The sequence below is a fragment of the Lycium ferocissimum genome, chromosome 9 (assembly GCF_029784015.1).
Source record: "Lycium ferocissimum isolate CSIRO_LF1 chromosome 9, AGI_CSIRO_Lferr_CH_V1, whole genome shotgun sequence".
Taxonomy (NCBI): domain Eukaryota; kingdom Viridiplantae; phylum Streptophyta; class Magnoliopsida; order Solanales; family Solanaceae; genus Lycium; species Lycium ferocissimum.
Genome location: NC_081350.1, coordinates 23,963,744 through 23,984,087, shown reverse-complemented (window position 1 = coordinate 23,984,087; position 20,344 = coordinate 23,963,744). Strand labels below are relative to the sequence as shown.

The 20,344-nt window shown below is 35.7% G+C and overlaps 1 protein-coding gene across 2 annotated transcripts; it reads right to left on the bottom strand.

Annotated features, from left to right (window-relative positions):
• Nucleotides 1-3,191: 3,191 nt before the first annotated feature.
• LOC132029962 (threonine--tRNA ligase, mitochondrial 1-like) lies at nt 3,192-17,574 on the bottom strand. 2 transcript variants are annotated; one of them, XM_059419386.1, is made up of 20 exons: nt 17,327-17,574; nt 15,404-15,641; nt 15,199-15,258; nt 14,091-14,180; nt 13,193-13,267; nt 12,958-13,086; nt 12,777-12,866; nt 11,852-11,940; nt 11,548-11,644; nt 9,947-10,033; nt 9,661-9,745; nt 8,917-9,011; nt 8,564-8,596; nt 8,398-8,484; nt 8,096-8,188; nt 7,455-7,547; nt 7,092-7,313; nt 5,415-5,486; nt 4,363-4,434; nt 3,192-3,662 (listed from the first exon to the last, which is right to left on the bottom strand). In XM_059419386.1, the coding sequence occupies exons 1-20, from the start codon at nt 17,491-17,493 to the stop codon at nt 3,567-3,569; spliced, it is 2,070 nt and encodes a 689-aa protein (XP_059275369.1). In that variant the 5' UTR covers nt 17,494-17,574; the 3' UTR covers nt 3,192-3,566. The 2 variants fall into 2 exon arrangements, with proteins under 2 accessions (XP_059275369.1, XP_059275370.1); XM_059419387.1 differs by lacking the exon at nt 8,564-8,596.
• Between the last annotated feature and the right edge of the window lie 2,770 nt (nt 17,575-20,344).

Below are 20,344 nucleotides of genomic sequence, written 5' to 3'. Positions count from 1 at the left end.
GCATCATGTATAGCATTGATTCTTATAAAGTTCTTGTTTGCTGAAAACACATTTCCTTTACTTAAACATGCAATTAGTTTCTGCTTATTGACATTCAGAAAATCGAGCCCCTATTGTTCTTGATTTTATTTTGTCTGAAATGTTCATTGCAATGTTAAACATTGAGCAGGATCTTGTTACCCCGACACCTTGCCTTATCCAACACATGGGCGGTTGAGTCCAAATGCCCTTACACTATTGTTCTGCATTGTTGAGAATATGATTAAATAAATAAAGTATGCTCTCTCTAACAGCTTAAGCTTTTAGATGAAATGGTCACAGACATCAATTTGCATATATTAAGCCTTTTGGCACGTATAAACTTGGTTTTTTGTAAATTTGGTGCCTGCATATATTTCTCATTCGGTAAAAGAGGAGGGACATGCTGCAAGTGTTCTTTTTGTAACATAGTTCACTTCAATGGTACAGTGGTGAAGCTGCAGTTCAGTTTGTAAGTTTTCACCTCCTCACCCATGACAGCATCTCACTCCTATACCCTATTAGAGGCAGTTGCATACAAGATGCTGGATTGGCAAAGGGGGTGGTTTAGGCTTTGGACCTGTCCCTTGAGAAAAACTGATGTGCACAAATAGCCCCTTTTTGAGGGTGCTGTTTATTTGTTGCCCCTGTTTTAGAAGATTTTGCAAATATAACTCTTTTTAAGTGTTGCACAGCCGGAAAGAATGGAAAGTTTACGCTACTGCGCAGGACAGCTTTAGACCAAATGATCCAAAATGTGGTCATAAATTTTTTTTTTTTTTTTTATAGTTCTAAACTTGGGTGGAATTTTTTGGACAACCTGAGTCTAGTGGCGGAGCCAGGAATTTGGTGAAGGGTGTGCATATTTTCTTATACTTGTGTTAAGAGTGTGCAAAATCAAATATATACTCATAATAGCTAACATTTAAGTTATGTATACCGTAATTTTCAGGCGAAGGGTGTGCACCTGACCACCCTTTGCCAAAGGTGGCTCCGCCGATGCCTTAGACCAAGCAGTTTGATCATAATCTTTTTTATATAGTTCTTCTATAACTTTAGGCCACCCCGGTAAAAGTTTCCAGTGCACTTGGTTCAGACTTTCTGGACAACTTTAGACCGAGTGGTCTAAATTTGATCATAAAAAATTGTAGTTCTCTACAACTTTAGACCATCACTTGGGTGAAAACTAAGTCTTGTAAAGGGGACGGTTATACTTTGCAGTGGTTTTCAAAAAGGAAACAAAAAAAAAAAAAACATGGCATAACTAACTACTAGTACATATTTATATTTAGTAGCTATAGTTTAGATTAATTACATCCTATAGCTAAGAGTAATATGTTAAATACAATTAATAGCTACATATATATTTGGCGTAACTGGTAAAGTTATTGCCATGTGATCGAGAGGTCACGGGTTCGAGCGTGGAAATGCCTCTTGCGAAATGCAAGGTAAGGCCACAGTCAAAAGACCCTTGTGGTCCAGCCCTTTTCCGGATCCCGCGCATAGCGGGAGCTTTAGTGCACCGGGCTGCCCTTTTTTTTTTTTTTTTAGTTATTAAAAAATTTATCTTTGACTGTTTCTACTGCTCAATGCGCCAAAGCTCCGGCGAACGAGCTCCGGCCACCAACCAACAACAACCAGATCTTAAACGCTGCCAACAAAGAACCACAACCACCCCTCGACGTTGTGGCCACCGTCGTCGCCAGATCTGGGGGATTGAATTTTTGTTTCGCCGGTGCTTTTCGCCGGCAATGACGGTGACGCCGCCAACCAACAAGCACAACCACCCCGCCAGATCTGGCGGCGGTTCATAAACCAGATCTGGCGGACTGATTTTTTTGTGTTCGCCGGTGCTTTTGTCGGTGTTTTCGCGGCGTGATGATTCTGACATCCATATTAATATTTTGTTTGGTTTCACCAGATCTAGTGGTGGTCGAGGCGGCGGCGAAGCTCCGGTTCGATCGATCTGGCCGGAACTAGTGGTTGGTGTTGTTGTATTCACGAATACACGATTGTATTCACTTTTTTGAGCTTTTATTGTTAATTTTTTAGATTGTATTCATTTTTTTAGGGTGTATTCTGTTAATTTTTGGTGTATCTATGTTTTTATGTATTCAATTTTACTCGATGTATTCATGAATACAACGAGCTTGTGTATGAATACAGATATCATTTCAGAATACAGTGAAAAAAAAATCGTTGTATTCATGAATACAGCCCAAAAAAAAGGTATACAACGAAAAAAAAAGTGAATTCAGTAAAAAAAAGTAGCTATGCCATGTAAATATTGAAAATGTAGCTATGACAAATTTTAAACCCCCAAAGGGTAGTCCTTTATGTAAAATCCCCTAAAAAAAAGTGTGGACTTCAAAAGGTACAAAATTATGTAGGAATTGCAAACAAAATAGAAATGGACTTAGGAAAGGTCACCCGGTTGAATTATGGAGGAATTGCACCTGATTCTTTAAAGTAATTAAATATCAGCCTGAAGAGAGGAACTTTAGACAAAAGTAGTTCTTAGTTGCTATACAACAACACTTTTCACCATGCACAACTTTCATATAGTTTTCAGGAGGTTAATGCGAAAATAATTCTTCCTTATTGTTCTCTCAAAGATTTTCTTAAGAGATTCACTTTTATAAGTTCATCTAGTTTGTCGTGGTAATTGTCAAAAAGATATTGCAGAACACATCTTACAACAGACTTTCAGTATGAGCTTTGATATTTTGGCGCTCCAGATCTACAAGGAGTTAAATCTTTTACCGGTGATTCTTTCTTCTTTTAATCTTTATATATATCTTTGGTTCTTTTTTGTTTGTTCTCTTTACTGAAAAGGAAAACACCACCTTACCTTCTGGATTAGTTAATGGAAGGAAGAATTACATAATTTTTATCAGGGAGTTCTAAAATTGAATGTGTATTTCATTGAACACCATACCGTTAAACACAGAATTCCTAACAAGACTGAAATACCAGGCCATAAAAGTCTCTTTCATTTTCCAAAACTAGCATAATTGTATTGTAAGATAAGAGAGGATCTAGTACTTAGAAAAATACTATTGCTGTTCAACATAGTAGAGTGCTGTTAACCTATTTTGGAAAAAACAAGTAAAACAAAAACCCACATGGCCTACCAACATCAGAACAAAGAATAAGATGAAACTTACAGGCTATTGAGAAACCATTCCTCTCAAAAAAATATGGATTTAACACCAAGATTCCTACTGAATTTATATCAGAATGTTGTACTACAATGGCTTTCGATTACTGTAAACAAAAAGATTGAATGTGCTGGCATACAACACCATTCTCACACATGAAGACAAATCGAAGCCTTTTTTGTGATAACCGAGAAATATCCCGGGGCTAGTGGCGCACGGTTTGAGATGCGGTGAATAATGGACCTGCCCCTCTACCCTTCTCAACTTAAAGACTAGGCTTTTTCTGCAAAATTCAAGCCCGTGACGTGCACCTAACTCATCCCTAGCACGCTGCACACACCAAAGCCTTGGGGCTATAAGGCGAATTGAAGCTTGATTGTTCACTACCTACTGAAATGATGCAACCATATCTTTGAAGTGAGCAAGGAGGCCGTCAACTGTCATGACTTGATGATCAGGTTTGTCTCTCACTCGAACACTCACCTAGAATCATTTTCACATATAGAAGACCAGGATTTTCAGCAAAAATAAAAGCAGTAAAAGTTGGCTACAAGTTTTAAATGAGAAGACAAGAAAATCGTAAGGAGGAATATGCATGAACTCGGGAAACTGACTACCAGAAACCATGAAGCAACAAGAGCTCCTCCAGCAAGAGCTACTGACAGCTTGCAACTACTAAAATCTATCAAATATTTTTTAGATTCTCAAAAGCTCCTTCATGGGAATGTTATAGTATAGGACTGATCTTTTGGTGGGAAATGTTCAGTTTGCAATTATTTTCAATTGTTTAGCTGCTATGATCTTCCTAAAACATCTCTGTCAGGATGAATGGGGACCATGCATAGTCAATGAACCTCCATAAATCATGCTGGAAGCCTTTTCTTCCTAGTTTTCCACACGGGATTGGATAGAGACAAACCAGTAATCTACAGAAAGTTTAGCATAATATACATCTTTGTCAGGAGTTGGAAGAAGAGGAACAAGAAGAAATCAAACAACCGAACCACAACATATCCTGATCAGTACAAAACGACACAGAGGAAATCCTTAGAGAGATCATGAAGCTAGATCAAAGTGATACGGAAACTTTTTTTCATTTTGTTCAGTAGCACATTTTAAAAAGACATATAGCAATGCAGGCTGTGGGGATATAGCATTGCAGGTTAGGGGAAAAATAAGATACCTGCCCACTACTGGCTTCAGCCTCTCCAACAACCAGAATATAGTTATATTGTGCCACTTGAGCCTCTCGTACCTGCATATACATTAAAAGCCATAAGAAATTGTTTCTTTTTTAACAGACCAACAAAACTTTTCGACTAGAGATTAAACTTGTATTGCTAATTACTTGGGAGAAAATTTTAGCATATCAACAAGCGTATAGCTTCAAAGCTGAAAGCATTACGTCAATTGGCAATCAAGTATTCTTCAGAGTACAAGAACATATATATAAGGAATTCCAGGTTTTGCCTATTATTTTGTGGATGGATGTTACATCCTTTTTTTTCTATTTTTCAGTCCACGAGTTGATTTGTCTGGCAGCTTTCTGGAGCCAGATGTTGCTCAACTTGCTCAACTAACTCAAGAAAATAGCAGTCTCTTGCAATTCTCTTGAATTTGTTAAGCAACATCTGGCTTCAAGAGAATGGCAATCTTTGTCAATCCTTTTGTATGCTGGTATCCAGTCACAAAAGTAGGTAACCACAATTGATTTGTTGAAATATTAATAAAATGACGCCATTAGAAGGATCTAATCTTTAAGTCATGGACTAAATGTTCAAAAAGACTCAAACTATGTTACACTTGCATAGATGAGTTTTTCACATAAGATATAGTTAGATCAACTTTTAAGGGAAGAAATTGACAAAATTTTGCCAATTGCTGAATTGAACATAAATTTGAAGGGTACTATGACATTTTTCCATGACCAAGTATATGATCATATTGACCATCCTAATGATTTCAATAGTGCTCTGCACAGACCGATGAATGAGAGGTTTAAGTGACATAACGGGTTGACTTTGCCAGGTCTTATGGAGCAACTATTATAAAAGGTGTCACTATTTCCTTTTGTAAAATAAACTCTCCCAGAAAACAGAGAAGTTTGCTGTACTTAGTCCTCCTTAGACCTAAACATTACTGTAAACCAATAATTAGATCATATAGAAAAAATGCTCAGTGACCCTCAGAAAGTGAACCAATCATGCATTTTACATGATAAATTACATAACTAACCTTTTTCTGGATTGTCCTGTCACTTGTATCAACATCAACGTAATAACCAGCATCATGTATCTGCTCCCGGAGCTGAATAAAAGTCGAGCAACAGGTTAAAGCAATTTCATAATGGATTAAAGTAATCACAAACAATTATTCACGAACAGATATTTGTTTGTTAAATAAACTCAGCATATTTATGTTGTCCCCAGTGACTAGTACTGATCAGTTTTTGGATTTCATTAGCACCCTAATTTTAGAAGGAGCCAATGTATAGGGGCTTATAATTCTCTTTTGTTTTTTGTCTATTTGTACTTATGCCCCTGTAATTAGACATCTGGTTGATGCTTTTTTCAATGAAAACAACTTATTTCATCAAAAAAAAAAAACACTCAGCATATTTATGTTTTTATCAATCGGCAAGTTGACCTTTTTATATTATGTCCCTCGTTTGTATTGACGTACCCGTATCGCAACGCATGACATGGGTGAAGGTGTTTCACGCTGATTCCTCAAAATAGACTTAAATCAACAAAAAACATGTGCCATTATTAAAAACTATATGTGCCCTTCAGGATACAATACAGTGATTATTACTTATTGGGGCTCCAAGTCTCCAACAGTCCTAAAAAACATGTAACTCTTTATATTCCTCTAGAGGGAGTGGCAGGAGACAGGACCTGAGCCAAAAAGCTACCCTTCCCTATCAACTGTCCAACTTCTCTACCCAGTATCATCAACAGTTAGGGGTCGTTTGGTAGGGTGTATTAGGTAGAATAATGCTGGTATTAAATATTAGTACAATGTTTGGTGCAAATCTCACCCATGTAAAACTAATACCATACTTAAACACCCTATTCAGTACTATTCTTGATGATGCAATGCATGTTATTTTTAATACTACAAACCAAATAGTCGATAGGCATCAGCATAACTAATCCCGGCATATAACTAATCCCAGCATTACTAATCTCAGCATAACTTGTCTTCGAACCAAACGACCTCTTACATGAATGCGGGTTCTACCAACTTTGTGATTCGAAGCACTTCACAATCACTCTTCACGCTATGAGCCAACACCAACAGTGCTATTACAGATGCTAACAGAAAAATCCTATATTTTTTCCAAAAAATCTAGAACTGCGCGATCTACAGCACTTTACAATCATTTTTCATGCTTTGCGGCCAATGCCAACAGTGCAATTGCAGATGCCAACACAAAAATCCTGTATTATATTTTTTTCCTCAAAATCTATCTGCACAAGCATGTTACTGTGTTTGTGAAACTACTTACATCCAGCCTATTTATTAACTAACAATATGATGTTTAAATCTAGAGGTATCAACAACAAACTTCTCTTCCTGTACTTTTGTTGTACCTTCATGGTACTTATAATTAATAAAACAACTTGCCTAATAAAAAAAAAAGGTAAGAACAAACCACACTGCTTGAAAGAACGAATAGAAATAAGGGAAGAAAAACTAACTCTAACTAGCATGAGTACCTTTGATTAGAATAGGAAAAAGAGAGAAAAAATGAAGACATACCTAACTGTACTAATATGATACCAGAATAAAAATATCTAAGGAATATAACCCAATCAGATGCATAGGAAAGATCTAGAGAAGGCACAGTCTCTTAATAATTAAACCATTAATGCATCAATGGGATTAAAGTATGTAAAGGTAACCAACCTCAAGTCCATATGATTGAGATTTGTCGGAAACAGGGCAGACCATTGCTTGACGTGGACTAAGCCAGAAAGGCCATTTCCCCTTGAAATGCTCCAAAAGAATAGCGAACATACGCTCAACTGACCCAAGGATCGCTCTATGTATCATAACTGGTCTCTCTCTCTTACTTTCATCTTCTGCTGAGTATGATAGGTTGAAACGTTGAGGGAGTTGGAAATCAAGCTGAAAAAGACAGCATTCAGATGATACTTCCAACATGGTACAAAAGAACATGCAGAAAAACTTTAAGGCAGATGAAATTTCAAAGGTGAAGAATGATATTGTTTGTGCAAATGAACCAAGGAGAATAAGAACAAATCTGACCTGCAATGTTGCACACTGGAATTTCCTCTTCATTGCATCAGAAACACTTATATCAATTTTTGGGCCGTAAAATGCTCCATCTCCTTCATTGATCTAATTCAATGGGATTCTTTAAGTAAATGGCAAGATTAAAGCAATTGAGAAAAATAAATAACCAAAAAAATACTGATACAAACGGGGACTACCTAAATTTTCCATATATAAACAGGAAATTTGCTAGAGGGGCAACCCTCGACCCTCACATTTTCTGTCACGTAACCCAAAAAAGGTACTCCCTCCATCTCATTTCATATGACAACAATTGATGTGCAAGGAGTCCAAGATATAAGATTAAATAGTGTTAAAGTAAATGTAAGTCAAATTAGAATTCCTAAAACTTGTGAAAGCTCTAGAAAACAATCTTTAATAGTAGAATTGTAGAATGGTGTCAGTATTAACTGATCTGACAAAAAAATTTATGAAGATTGTCTAAAAAGAAAATTGATGAAGTGATTTGCCACATAAATATTTAAAAAAGCACCAAAAATAGGAGTAAAACCATTTTTTTTAATCGGCAAAAGGGAGTACACAATCATTATAAATGTAGTCTTAACAGTCTGAATTTTTTTATATTTTATGATCCAACAAAATTGATAGCAAACCTCCCAGGGCTTCCCATGCTCGTTCAATGCTTCGGAAAGAGCAGCTTCAGCCTTTACCCAAGTTTCGATGTCTCCGAGATATTTTTCAGGCCTCTGCAAGTCAGAAATATGTGTTGGTATACATGGAAAGAGAATGTGCACATGTGTAAAATGTGAAAAACATTCACAAAATGAATGTTCCATATCAAGGGCAGCTATCTGTAATGATTATTAAAACAAAAACAATGAAAGCATGTAGTATCAAAATCAGCTGAAATCACGTTTAACGAATTTGAAGGATAATGGAATAGATAAAGCCGTACCGTAGATAACTTCAGGTCAAAAGTGAAACCAAATATCTTATACACATAGCTGATGAACTCTAAGCCACCCTTGACTTCATCCTTAATCTGCAACATGAAGAACTTAGGTCAAACTATCTTCCAAATAATGTACATTAACTGCACATAATCATGAATCTTAACCCACCTGTGACTCTCTGCAAAAGATGTGAGCATCATCCTGCGAAGGAATACGGTTAGAAAAGAGGTTGTTTTAGCACAACAGACCCATTAATGAATGTTTTACAGAAATAGATTCTAAAGGAAGAAGTTCCTTGGCAATAGATTATCCCACTTATGAAAAAACCAAAGAAATATAACCATCAATTAGACAATGTGAAAAAAAATGGAATAGAAGGACCTAAGAGCCTATAGGTTGCTTCTTGCGCAGGAAGAAACGGGAAAATTTTACTGTATCAAACAAACTACTAATGCTCCTTATGGAAAACACTAGCATGAACATCAATAAAGATGAAAAGGAAATAAAAAACGCAACAATACCTGCTGAAATCTCCTGACACGCGTCAAGCCAGTAAGTGCACCACTGGCCTCATTCCTGTGCAGAACCCCAAAGTCAGCCAGACGAAGTGGTAGCTCTGCATTGTTGGACAGCAGGTTAATTATTAAGGTGTTGCTAGTAGTTGCAATGACATCAATGAGAAAGATAAGAGGTACTGTAAAGATGACACTAAGTTCGGGTATGGTGCAGCAGACTTATATAGGCTGGTATTAATAATGAGAACCAATGGGATTTTTTCTTTGATAAGGAAAATATATGTTTGTGAACCAATGGCATTTTATGAAAAGACACAATATTTGCAGTGAACATGTTGCCACGTTTCAACAGCCTTCCTTTTAGATAACAAATCTCCATGAAATTTCACCCCTCAACAAGGTGCACTATGCTGAGCTTCTTTGTAAATTGACTATTCAATGTAAGCATAAATAACAAAGAAAGTAAAATAGTGCCTTCATGCTGAGCTTCTTTGTAAATTGACTATTCAATGTCAGCATAAATAACAAAGAAAATAAAATAGTGCCTTCAAAGTTACTAGTAGCACCAATTATTCGTCGTCAAGCGTCCTATAAGTTATCATCATAATCTCAGATTTGGCACGACTTAGTTTCAAGAACTTGCATGCAAGACCAATACTACAACTAAAACGTGGAAGTAAAGCAAGAAAGAAGGAAAGTAACTGTTAGTTAGCGAAAAGAAGAAGAAAAGTAACTACTGGAAAATCTTACCCCGGTAGGAACGAACCCTGTGATCAAATATTAAACAATGACCGGGGCAGTTCATTGGCTTCAGCCCAAATTCTTGCTTTTCAATCTGCAGGTCACAGAAGCAAGAACCATTGGTTAAAAAAGACACCTAGTTAAAATCAGTTTACAGAGGCACCACTTCTTACAAGACAATATACTGCAACCCTAGCTAGAAAAAGTGCAAATTTTTAATGTGAACAAAATCCTCCGACAAACTTATTCAGATGCATCATAATATCAAAGCTGCTATTAGTGCACCAAAATTCACCTCGAACACAAACATGTTCTCCTTGTAATTTGCAGCATGACCTGAAGTTTCCCACAGCTGCATATTGAACATATTTGGGCTCCAAACCTGCATGGATCATGTATCAAGCACTCAAAAACAGAATGGCAAATAATTCTATTGATTGTTTTTTATCCTTGAACCAAAAATGTCAACCGGGTTAAGGTTCAATAGTTGAACCTATTGCCTTTCTTCCAACAGAGGAGTGGTGATGAGGGAAAAAAGAGAAAAAGCAGAGACAATTCGTAGGCCAAGAGGAAAAAAGAAAAGGATATGGAAGACAAAATATCTCGTCATAGCAAGAAGAGGAGTTCCTCTAATTCTATGCATTTTTCGAGAAGTCTCTTTTCTTGAACATTATTCGAAAAGAAGTTCGGAGTGCACAGTATTCCACCATTTAGTAACCCAAGATTCCAGACATTTATAAACTGAGAAAGAAATCCACCAGGGAAAAAATACTATAGAAGCAGACACCAAATGCAATGTTGCATAGACAAGTACACAGGTCAGACACAATCTTTCTGTTTTTCTCTAAGTCCTTTTAGGACATGTGTGTTCTCTGATTACAAGTCTCCCTTGATTGAGTTAGGAGTGTCTGATGTTCAGACAGCAACTACGCCTAATCTTTGACAAGAAATATTGGAGTCAATTAACAAGATTTTTAGACATAAAATATTAAGGTCCAACACACTGATTCACCACCTTTGGAACCCAGTGAAATAAGAGAACACAAAATTGAACTCAAAGAACAACCATCATTCTTACTAAAGTCCAAGTAGAAGAAGAAGAAAAGAGCCTGGTTCGACGAACGAAAGGAACGGCTATTGTACACCTAATTAGTCTATGTTTTTTCCTCCAAGTTATAGTGTTCTCTTTCAGTCTACGACTGCTCTACTCATTAATTGCTTTGGTTCGGTGCTACTTGCTGCTTTTCTCCTACGCCTCTTTGTTATATTTTGATCCCTGCACAATAAACTTATTGCCTATATGTTTCGTTTGGTACTTGCTATTTAGGATGCTTTAAATAACTAAAAATTAAGGGACTATTGCACTCCTTTAATTTTGTATTTTACAGTTATAGATACTTTTGCAAAAATAATTCAGGCTTCATATCCTTTATTTCTAAAAGGGTTTTATTTGGGTTGTGTCCCCTTCATTTTTAAAAGTATAATGTCTTTGCGTTCATGATCACATCTCTGTATCCTTGCTACGTTAGTCTAGTCTATGGATGCAATTGATTGTCAATGAAGAATTTCAAGGCATCAGATGCTGATCTCTTTCGACAAGAGGGCAGAAAGGTCTCAGTCCACTAAATAATGAGGAGTACTCTATCCATCTCAAATGAAATGAAGAAATAAATGCAGTTTTAGAAAGGAAGGAGTTTCTGCAATTGTCCAGACTGAACTCCAACCAGTCAACAGTCCATGCAGTTCGAACTAAACTTACATTGATCCAGTCTGCGCTTCAAATTAGTCCTTTCTTTATGAAGTAAGAGTTGTATTAATAACAACGCATCCAGTGGATGCAAAAATTACAATTCAAAATAGTCCTTCCAACCAATATATTAAGCACAAGCTAGTTACCTCCTCATAGCCTCTCTTCCAATACTGACTCCGTATGAACTCCAGCAATTTGTTGCAAACTCGAGCACCATGTGGAAGAAAGAAACAACTTCCAGGGCTGGAATGCACAATTCTCATTTAAATGTTACGAAATATTTCACCTATAATGGGGATAAGAGGTAATTTCAAGGTAGAAGAAAATTACTTCCAGGTTTGGAATGCAGAGTTCTCATTTAAACATTATGAGATATTTCACCTATAGTGGAAATTACAAGGCATACCTTCTTTTTTTAAAATAATAAGGTAAAATAATTTCAAGGCATACCTTAGTGGATGAAAGAAGAAAAGCTCCTGCTTCTTAGTCAGCTCTCTGTGATCGAATTTCTTTGCTTCCTCCAGAAAAGCTAGGTATTCCTATAACAAAAAGTGTTTTATTAAAAACTCCTCATCTGAAGCAGTATTTTGACCTTTCCTCCTTTCTCAGGAGTAAGGCTAACACCAATACTTTACACTTTTGCTTTTACTTAATAAATCACGTATTATTTCATTAATCCATCAAGCTAGTACCCAAATAACATACAATGATATGTGGGCTAATCTTCATCTCCTATCAAACCTACTCAACTATCTACACAAAAGAAGAGACAACGGAAATATAGATGAAACGAAAAGCGATTCTTATAAATTCCACAAATTCTTCTCTATATATCCTCCTATTTCTCTAATTTCACATAATCCAAAATGGCACAATGAGCTAGTTTACTTACATGCTTAAAGAGGATTTGTAAATACAATGAAACACGGACAAGAAAGAGCATCAGAAAAATCCACTAACTGGCTAAACGAGCTAGAGCAAAGAAAGTCTACAGAGTAAATATAAATGTAACCCTATCACGACTCACAAGAGGTGACTCCTGATACACAATGATGGATTCAACTTTGCAACATCGGATACTTTAAGGATGAACAAAGAATATCGAAAGCTTATTCCCTAAACTAATTTTGAAAGCTAAACCACTTCATACAATATAAGGTATTATTTCCTCTTTTTTCTCTATCCATTTTCTTTTCCTTTTTCTCCATTGAAGGAAGGCCAGATATCGAGCATATGCAAATTAAGTTGTCTGCAGTTTCACTGACCTTTTTTAAGAACAATTTGTAAGTGTTTTTGTTTTGATTATTACAGAAAGGCAGAGTGACAGAAGACAAAGTCAAAGGCAGAAACGATGTAACCAGCTTTTGAAAGTCACCTTCAACTGTTTCTTATCGGGATAAGATATTCCATAAACTCTTTGTAAGCTTTCACGGTCCTTGTCTCCCCTCCAATATGCTGATGAAGCCTAATAATCATTAGATTGATCAGAAAGGAGAAAAAAGAAAATCAACACACATAGGCAGACTCTTTCTTCTCGAGGATATACTGCAACGCACCTTTGTACAAGCTAGTGCTTTAACAAAAGATGTATTTGGAATATGCGGACCACGGCATAGATCAACCAAGGGGCCACATCTATATACTGTGATTGTTTTATCTTCAGGTAAATCTTTTATGATTTCAACCTAATTGAAAGATGGGGATAAATAAATTAAAATGTGAGATTCCTGAGAAATGCTGCACAAAGAAAAGCCTGGAAGGATCAGGACTGCAAGATCACAGCAATTCAACCTTAAACCTATTATCAGAGAACATATCAAGAGCTTGCTGCCGTGAAACTTCAATGCGTTCAAAAGGCTGTTTCTCCTGAGAAACCATGGGAAGTTAGTTGCATGTTGAATATAATGCAGGAAAAAAGTAAACATCACACTGCAACGACATGAAAAAGCACCATAGCCATTGCTTAGAACCAGAAAAGAGAAGATAAACTATCGAGGTGCTCATTGAGTGATGATAAAGATCTTTAACAGAGCCTTCATTCCTACATCTCTATATCCCACACTCCGGTGCAATCTTATGGTTGCCTCCTGATGAGGTATGCATGGAGAATCATAGAAGAAAGAAGATTTCATCTCCAGTAGGTGAGCATATACAGAAAAGATACAAATAATTGGTTGTGTGCAGCTGTGTCCACCGCATGTAAAAATAATGGTCCTGATCTGGTGAATATTCTATAGCTGGGATGGAGACATTCCAATGATTATCTTAATTGGAGAGTTCCTCTTAATTCCGCAATCAACAAATTTGACGGTTCTGTTTTGAATTCACTTGACAAGTGACGGGCACAAAACATATCAAATCTGTTGAAATGCAATTTCCTTTTTACCAACTTCCTAACCATATAGAGCACAGGAAGTGCAATCTTCTAACTAAGTTTTTGATCACATGGCAGTTTTGGGTTCAAAAGTTTTAATCATTAATGAAATTCTATTTACTTGATCAAAAAAAGAAAAAAAATCACATGTCAGTAACGAGAAACATAATACTCAACCATTAATCATTCAATCCCTTTCACAAGCAATCAGAACAGAAAAACGACACAATTGTGGAAGTAGAAATCCAGGAAGCAACAAGCAGTTGAGTTTATGCTCATAGATCAAGGCAACTCTGACAGATAAAAGAGTAATACCGAAACAGCTTGTGCTGCCTCCGCCTCAATCCCTTTAAAGTGATCCTCATTTAACCCCAGATCACCGTAAAAGGCATCATAATAGAAACCCTGCAGAGGCAGTTTAGACAAGTCATAATAGGTTAGAAGCCACATGAAGTGAGTAAAGACTAAAGAATAAACTATTATGAGAGAGAAAGAGAGACAGCGATCTGGTCCAGGAGGAGGGGGTAGGTAGTACTGGAACAATGTTACTCCCTCCGGATCAAAAAGAGTGTCCCCTTAGCCTTTTTACTTGGGTCAAAAAGAGTGTCCACTTATCAAATCAAGAAAGAATTACCTATTTTTTCAGATTTGCCCCTATTAAGTGCTATGTGATCAAATCCTAATATCTATTTACTTAGGGGCAGTTTAGTCAAATTACCTATTTTTTCTAGGAGTTAGTATTTTCTTAAGGGGTGTGCAAATGGCTAAGTGGACACGCTTTTTGATCCAGAGGGAGCATCTAATTTTGCCTAACTTATTCAGGGAATAATGCTTTCTTGTGAAGTTAGGTCAATCAGAAATATGTTAGGCTCAAATGATGAAATGCCACATTCTAATGATGGTATTTAGGACAAAGTTTCATGGGCTTTTTCTTAGGATCGCTCTTTCAACTGGAAAATCAACATAGGTTTTGCCCTCAGTGAACCCAACAATTTAAGATACTAAAGGTGGGATGTAGAATTGTCCAAGGTTTTTACCAGGAAATCAGCTATCAAGTAAAGTGGTTAAGCAATGAGTACCAAGCGAAGTTAACTTATTTTTGGAAACTACTCAGGCTTATAACTAGCTAGCTAGCTAGCCGTTTTCACTTTAATCAACTCATACAGAAGAAATGCAATTATTCCGCCAAAATTCCACCACCCATGCAAGAGAAGAAAAGATGTCCTAACATAATTTAGACCCCAAAACTAATTAATCAACCAATCAATTACGCCTCAAAACCATCGACTATATGAACCCTCCTCCATCCCTCTCTGTTCAGGCCCATCTCATTCCAATACTAGATAATTTTTCTCGGATTTCATAACATATCTAAACTATAAATAATTAATTTCAATCGTTAAAGATTAGGCAAACATGATACCTCTCCTCTTGTTGTACACGGTCCAATACACAATTTGCAACCATACCTCCTCTCCAATGACTAAGAAAAACACACAAAAAAAAAAAAAAAAAAAAAAAGTCAGAAGTTCAAAAAAGGGCAAAGCAAGTATTTTATTAGTGAAAATTTTCAAAAATCAAAACTTGATGAAGACACAACCACAATGTGGTAGATAAAAGGCTAAAACCTCGCCAAGAATGTGAGCACTCGAGTGCCAAAACGTATCGCGGCCCTCATCACTGTCAAAAGTGAAGAGCTCGAGCTTACAGTCACCCTCCAATGGCCTCAACAAATCCCAAAGCACCCCATCCACCTTTGCTATCAAAGCATTGGAAGCCAAGCTCTTCGAAATTTCCTTTGCTATATCCAAAGGCGTTGTCTTCCATTTCTTCCCCTCCTTCACAGTCCCACTCAGTAGCTCAATCCTAATTTAACACAATCATAACCTACATTCAACATTTTAACTAAAAAAAAAAAATTACCAAATTAATTACTCCCTCTGTCCAAAAGAGAATGGCAACGTTCAAAGCACTGACTTTTTGTGTATGTGCAAACATCATTTACAATTATTAACTAAAATTTGCATAAAAGTATTATAAATCACAATTTTTGTAGTTAAAAACTATTTCAAAAATATGAGGAGATCATACTCAAAGCAAAATTTTCTGTACTCTACAAATAGCAATAAAGTCATACACATCAAACTAATTTTCAGGATGAAAGGGAACATCATGTCCTAACTTTTTAAAATAGAAATAGCTACAAAAGAGTACCATAAAATAATTACTTATAATCAAGAACATTTGACAAATGATGAGAAATTCTTAATTAGAACATTATAGGACTATACAAATAGTAAGAATGCCATCCTTTTTAAATTAATTTACGGGGAGAGTTGGAACATCATTTCCTTATTTTTTTAAAGAGAATTACATCTTTAAAAAAGAAAAAAAAGATACTATGAATCATAACCTTTTACGGTAAAAAGCATTTGAGAAATTCTCAACAAAATAATTAAGCTTATCTCATTCTTTTTTTGACAAATTACAGCCAATAACTTTGTGTGATCGAGTTTACAAAATAGCCAGCAAATGTATAGGTTTTGTATATTTACATTAGGCTTTGTATATTTATACTTAAATATACACATACTACACATATCAGTGTATAGGTTTTGTATATTTGGGCACTATCGGTGATTAAGTTGGCAAAAGGGACAGAGACAAAAGAATCCCATTCTTTTTTATCCAGAGCAATTCTAGATAAAACAGCAGGAAATTTTCAAAAATATACAGCTTTTGAAAATTATTACGCCATGTAGCCCAATATACAATATTATACAACATTATACTGGTGAAAGCATTATACCTAATGTGTCAACCTTGTACAGAGTGTATACAAGGTGTTTATACACAAATATGAGCTAAATCGGGTAACAAAATCAAAGTATGGGTTATGTGGGCGTAAATATTTTCAAATATAGACATAGAGCGTAATTTCCCTAAAACAATTTGAGAAATGGATAGAGTGTTACTCCCTCCGGTTCAAAAAAGAGTGTCTACTTAGCCATTTGCACACTCCTTACAAAAATACTAACTCTTACTCAAAAATAGGTAATTTGACTAAATTACCCCTAATTAAATAGGTATTGGGATTTGGTCATTTAACACTTAATAAGGGCAAATCTGAAAAAATTAGGTTAATTATTTCTTGATTGGGTAAGTGGACACTCTTTTTGAACCAAAAAATAAAAGCTAAGTGGACACTGTTTTTAACAGGAGGGAGTACCTGAAAGCATTTGAGAAATTCTCCACCAATTAATTAAAGCTTATGTCATTCTTTTTTAGACAGAACAGTAATGAGATACTAAAACAAAATAGAGAAATGGATAGAGTGAAAGGCCATGAAGGCGCTGCTGATTTTGGATAGATTCGAAGAGAGTAATAAGTTTAGGAACTAATCTAATAGCACTCTAAATCACAACATTTTACAGTAAAAAAAAAATGATTGAGAAATTCTCAACAAAATAATTAAAAGTTAAGCCATTCTTTTTTAGACAGAGCAGTAATGAGATACTAAAACAAATTAGAGAAATGGATAGAGTGGTTACCTGATAGGATCAGGGGAAAGTGAAAGGCGATGAAGGCGTTGTTGATTTTGGATAGATTGGAAGAGTGCTATACGTTTAGGAACTACATTTTGTAGATAAGTTTCGTCTTTCGGGTGGACAACGGTGTTGGAGTTAACGGCAGAACCACCTTTCGCAGCCTTGCCCATTGCTGCCTGAGATGAGAGTAAAAAGTGTTTAGACGGCGGTGTGATTGCTGCAGCCAGTAGCGTATAGATGATGATGATGATGATGATGTTGTTTAGCGGGGTTTTGGGGAGTTTTTTAAGAGGGTTTTGTTATTGTTTTTTACGACGTCGTTTGGAAGTTTGGATTGGGTTGAATCAAAATTAGTTTTCGAGTATGGAATGGGGTCTGTAGCGTGGTGAGCAAGCACGGGCGATTATTTGTGATTTCGTAGGAATTGCGATTGTTGATCACTTTCCACCATGCTATTTTAAGTTATAATTATTATTTTTATAAATTATTTAATTTATAGTTAATGTTTGATAAATTTCACATCACACTCTATGGGGTCGTTTGGTAGGTAGCCAAAATTATACCGGAATTATAATTTCGGAACTAATTTATTCTATTTTTTGGGATTATTTTATACCATCTAAAAGATTGTATAAAATAATCTCAGGATAAAAAGGGATATCCCATCTTTTAAGTTGAGATGCATTTTATACCTTGTTTGGTAGAAGGTATAAATTAGTGCTGGAATATTCTAGCTTATACCATGCACCAAACGACCCCTATGTACTTTGAGAAATTTTATCGTATGTGCATAAGACCATGTTTAGGATGGAGCCACTTAGTGGGGAGGGGATTCGAATCCGAAATTTTTCCCATTTCATATATAACTGTTCTACAAAATAACAATGATACTATTAGATATAAATTTGTTATGAACCCCTTGAACTGAAAGGATGTGTGGCTCAGCGGTCAAGAGGGTTCAACTTTGACGGGAGGCCTTGTTTGGACACTCACTTTTATGGTATTTTTTTCGAGTCAATTTCGTGGTGTTTTATACCGACCACTATTTTTTACATTACCTATCTCATCAATCAGCATATAATCTCACAGAACTCCATCTGCTTTTGATCTAGTGTTCCGCCATTTGTTCCACTGCCTTGACTCCTTTTTTTTTTTTTTTTAACAAATTAATTAATTACTACTATGATCTTCCTTTCTGTTCTATACCTTTCTGTCTTCATTTACTTGCTACTGCTAAAATGTTAAAACACCCTTAAATTTGCCGTGAATTATCACTTTAGTCCCCTAACTATATCTAGTATTAAAAACATCCCTAAGCTTGCTAAGTGAATTTAAAAATACTTCCGAACTGTCACATGGCATAGCAAGTGGTTTCAGACTCTTCTACGAGCGTGAGAGCATAAAATACATGTCACATAATCTGTCAAACGGTAAAAATTCATTTTGTACATTTCCTTTATTTTTAATCCCAACACCTAAAAATGTCTTTTCTTGTTTATTTAAATGTTCCTCCATTAAAACACACTCCAAGTTGAACTCAAATTTTTGTCTTGACCTTCTTCTCTAATTGCTAAAGTTCTTAGTCATATTTTGTAGGTTTCTATCTCAACTGTCTTCATAACTAAAGTTTAAGATATAAGGAAAAGGTGGGTACTGAAGTTGCCATCCAAAAAAGACAGTTCAGTTGTAAAGAGTGAGGTAAATGCGTCTAAGAGCTGATAAAACTCTAGCCATTGAAAGTGATTGCAAAAAACCTTCAAAATTTCCGCAAGTGATACAGTTGAGAAGAAAAAAATCGAATTGGGTATTTGAAGAAGACAGTATAATGGTTAATTGAACCCACCCACACTTAATAAATCCAAGAACCGATATAATATGACCCTTAAAACTACTGTTTATTGAGATTTATTGGCTAACAACCTAAGATTTTCATGGAAATCAAAGAAAGGGGTTTTGCAATTTGAGAGAGTTACGAGAGAGAGGGAGACTTTTAGAGGGTTTTAATCATTTGGGTGATTTATTTGATCGGATAGGTTATTGGGTCGGGTGTTTTTATATGTTAGTTTGTTTTTCTTTATTTTTTGGCTTTTGTCTACGTGGAGCACTCATCAGCTAAAAATTTCCTTCTGGACCGCAAGTGACTACACGTTACTAAAGTGTATGAACTCGAGGGTTGTTTTTAAATTCACTTAGCCAAGCTTAGGATTGTTTGTAACAGTGTTTTAAAAGGAAGTTTTGGGACTCGCCCCGGGGCAGGGCATGCGACAAAATGCCTCGAGGCTTACGTTTGGGGCTTAGTTATGTGAAGCTTACGCCCTAAGCGCCCGACTGTAAGCCCTAGATACGCCTAACGCCCACGCTCGGGGCTCGCCTAACAGCTCTTACATAAATTATGTGTCAAATTCCTTAACTATCACGGTTGACCCTTTTAACTTTTAATAAATTAACGATGCTTAATAGTTTTTTTTTCATCTATAGAAATAAAAAATTGAAAATAACTCAAATAACAAGCCGCAATATCGCATATTTACTACTCCTATTTGAGAACACCGTGAGGGTGAATATTACTTAAAAAAGATACATAGCTGAATTTTACATCTTCATTTGTCACTAATCTTCATGTTTTTGTCCTATGTCTCAAGATTAACATATTTTATTATTTCGCTATTTGAAGATAATTTTGTTTATAATTATGAAGTAGTTATGTTTTAATTATCATACTGATAAAGTTTGTTGATTATTTTCTTTTAGGAAAGTAAATTACATAGTATTGCAGTATTGTGATTCTTTAATTGTTCGAAAGTTAAAATATTGGAGTTGATTTATATATCGTAATTGCTTTTATATCATTGCATCATCTATACTTATAAAATTATGTTAGACGTTTTGTTTTCTATGAGTCTTTTCAATCATGTTTTTTATTTTCTTAACCTATTAATGTATTTTTTATAATTTTGTGTTACTATACTATTTTACTAAATTATAAATTAAAAATTTAAAGATTCATGGGGTAAGCACTTC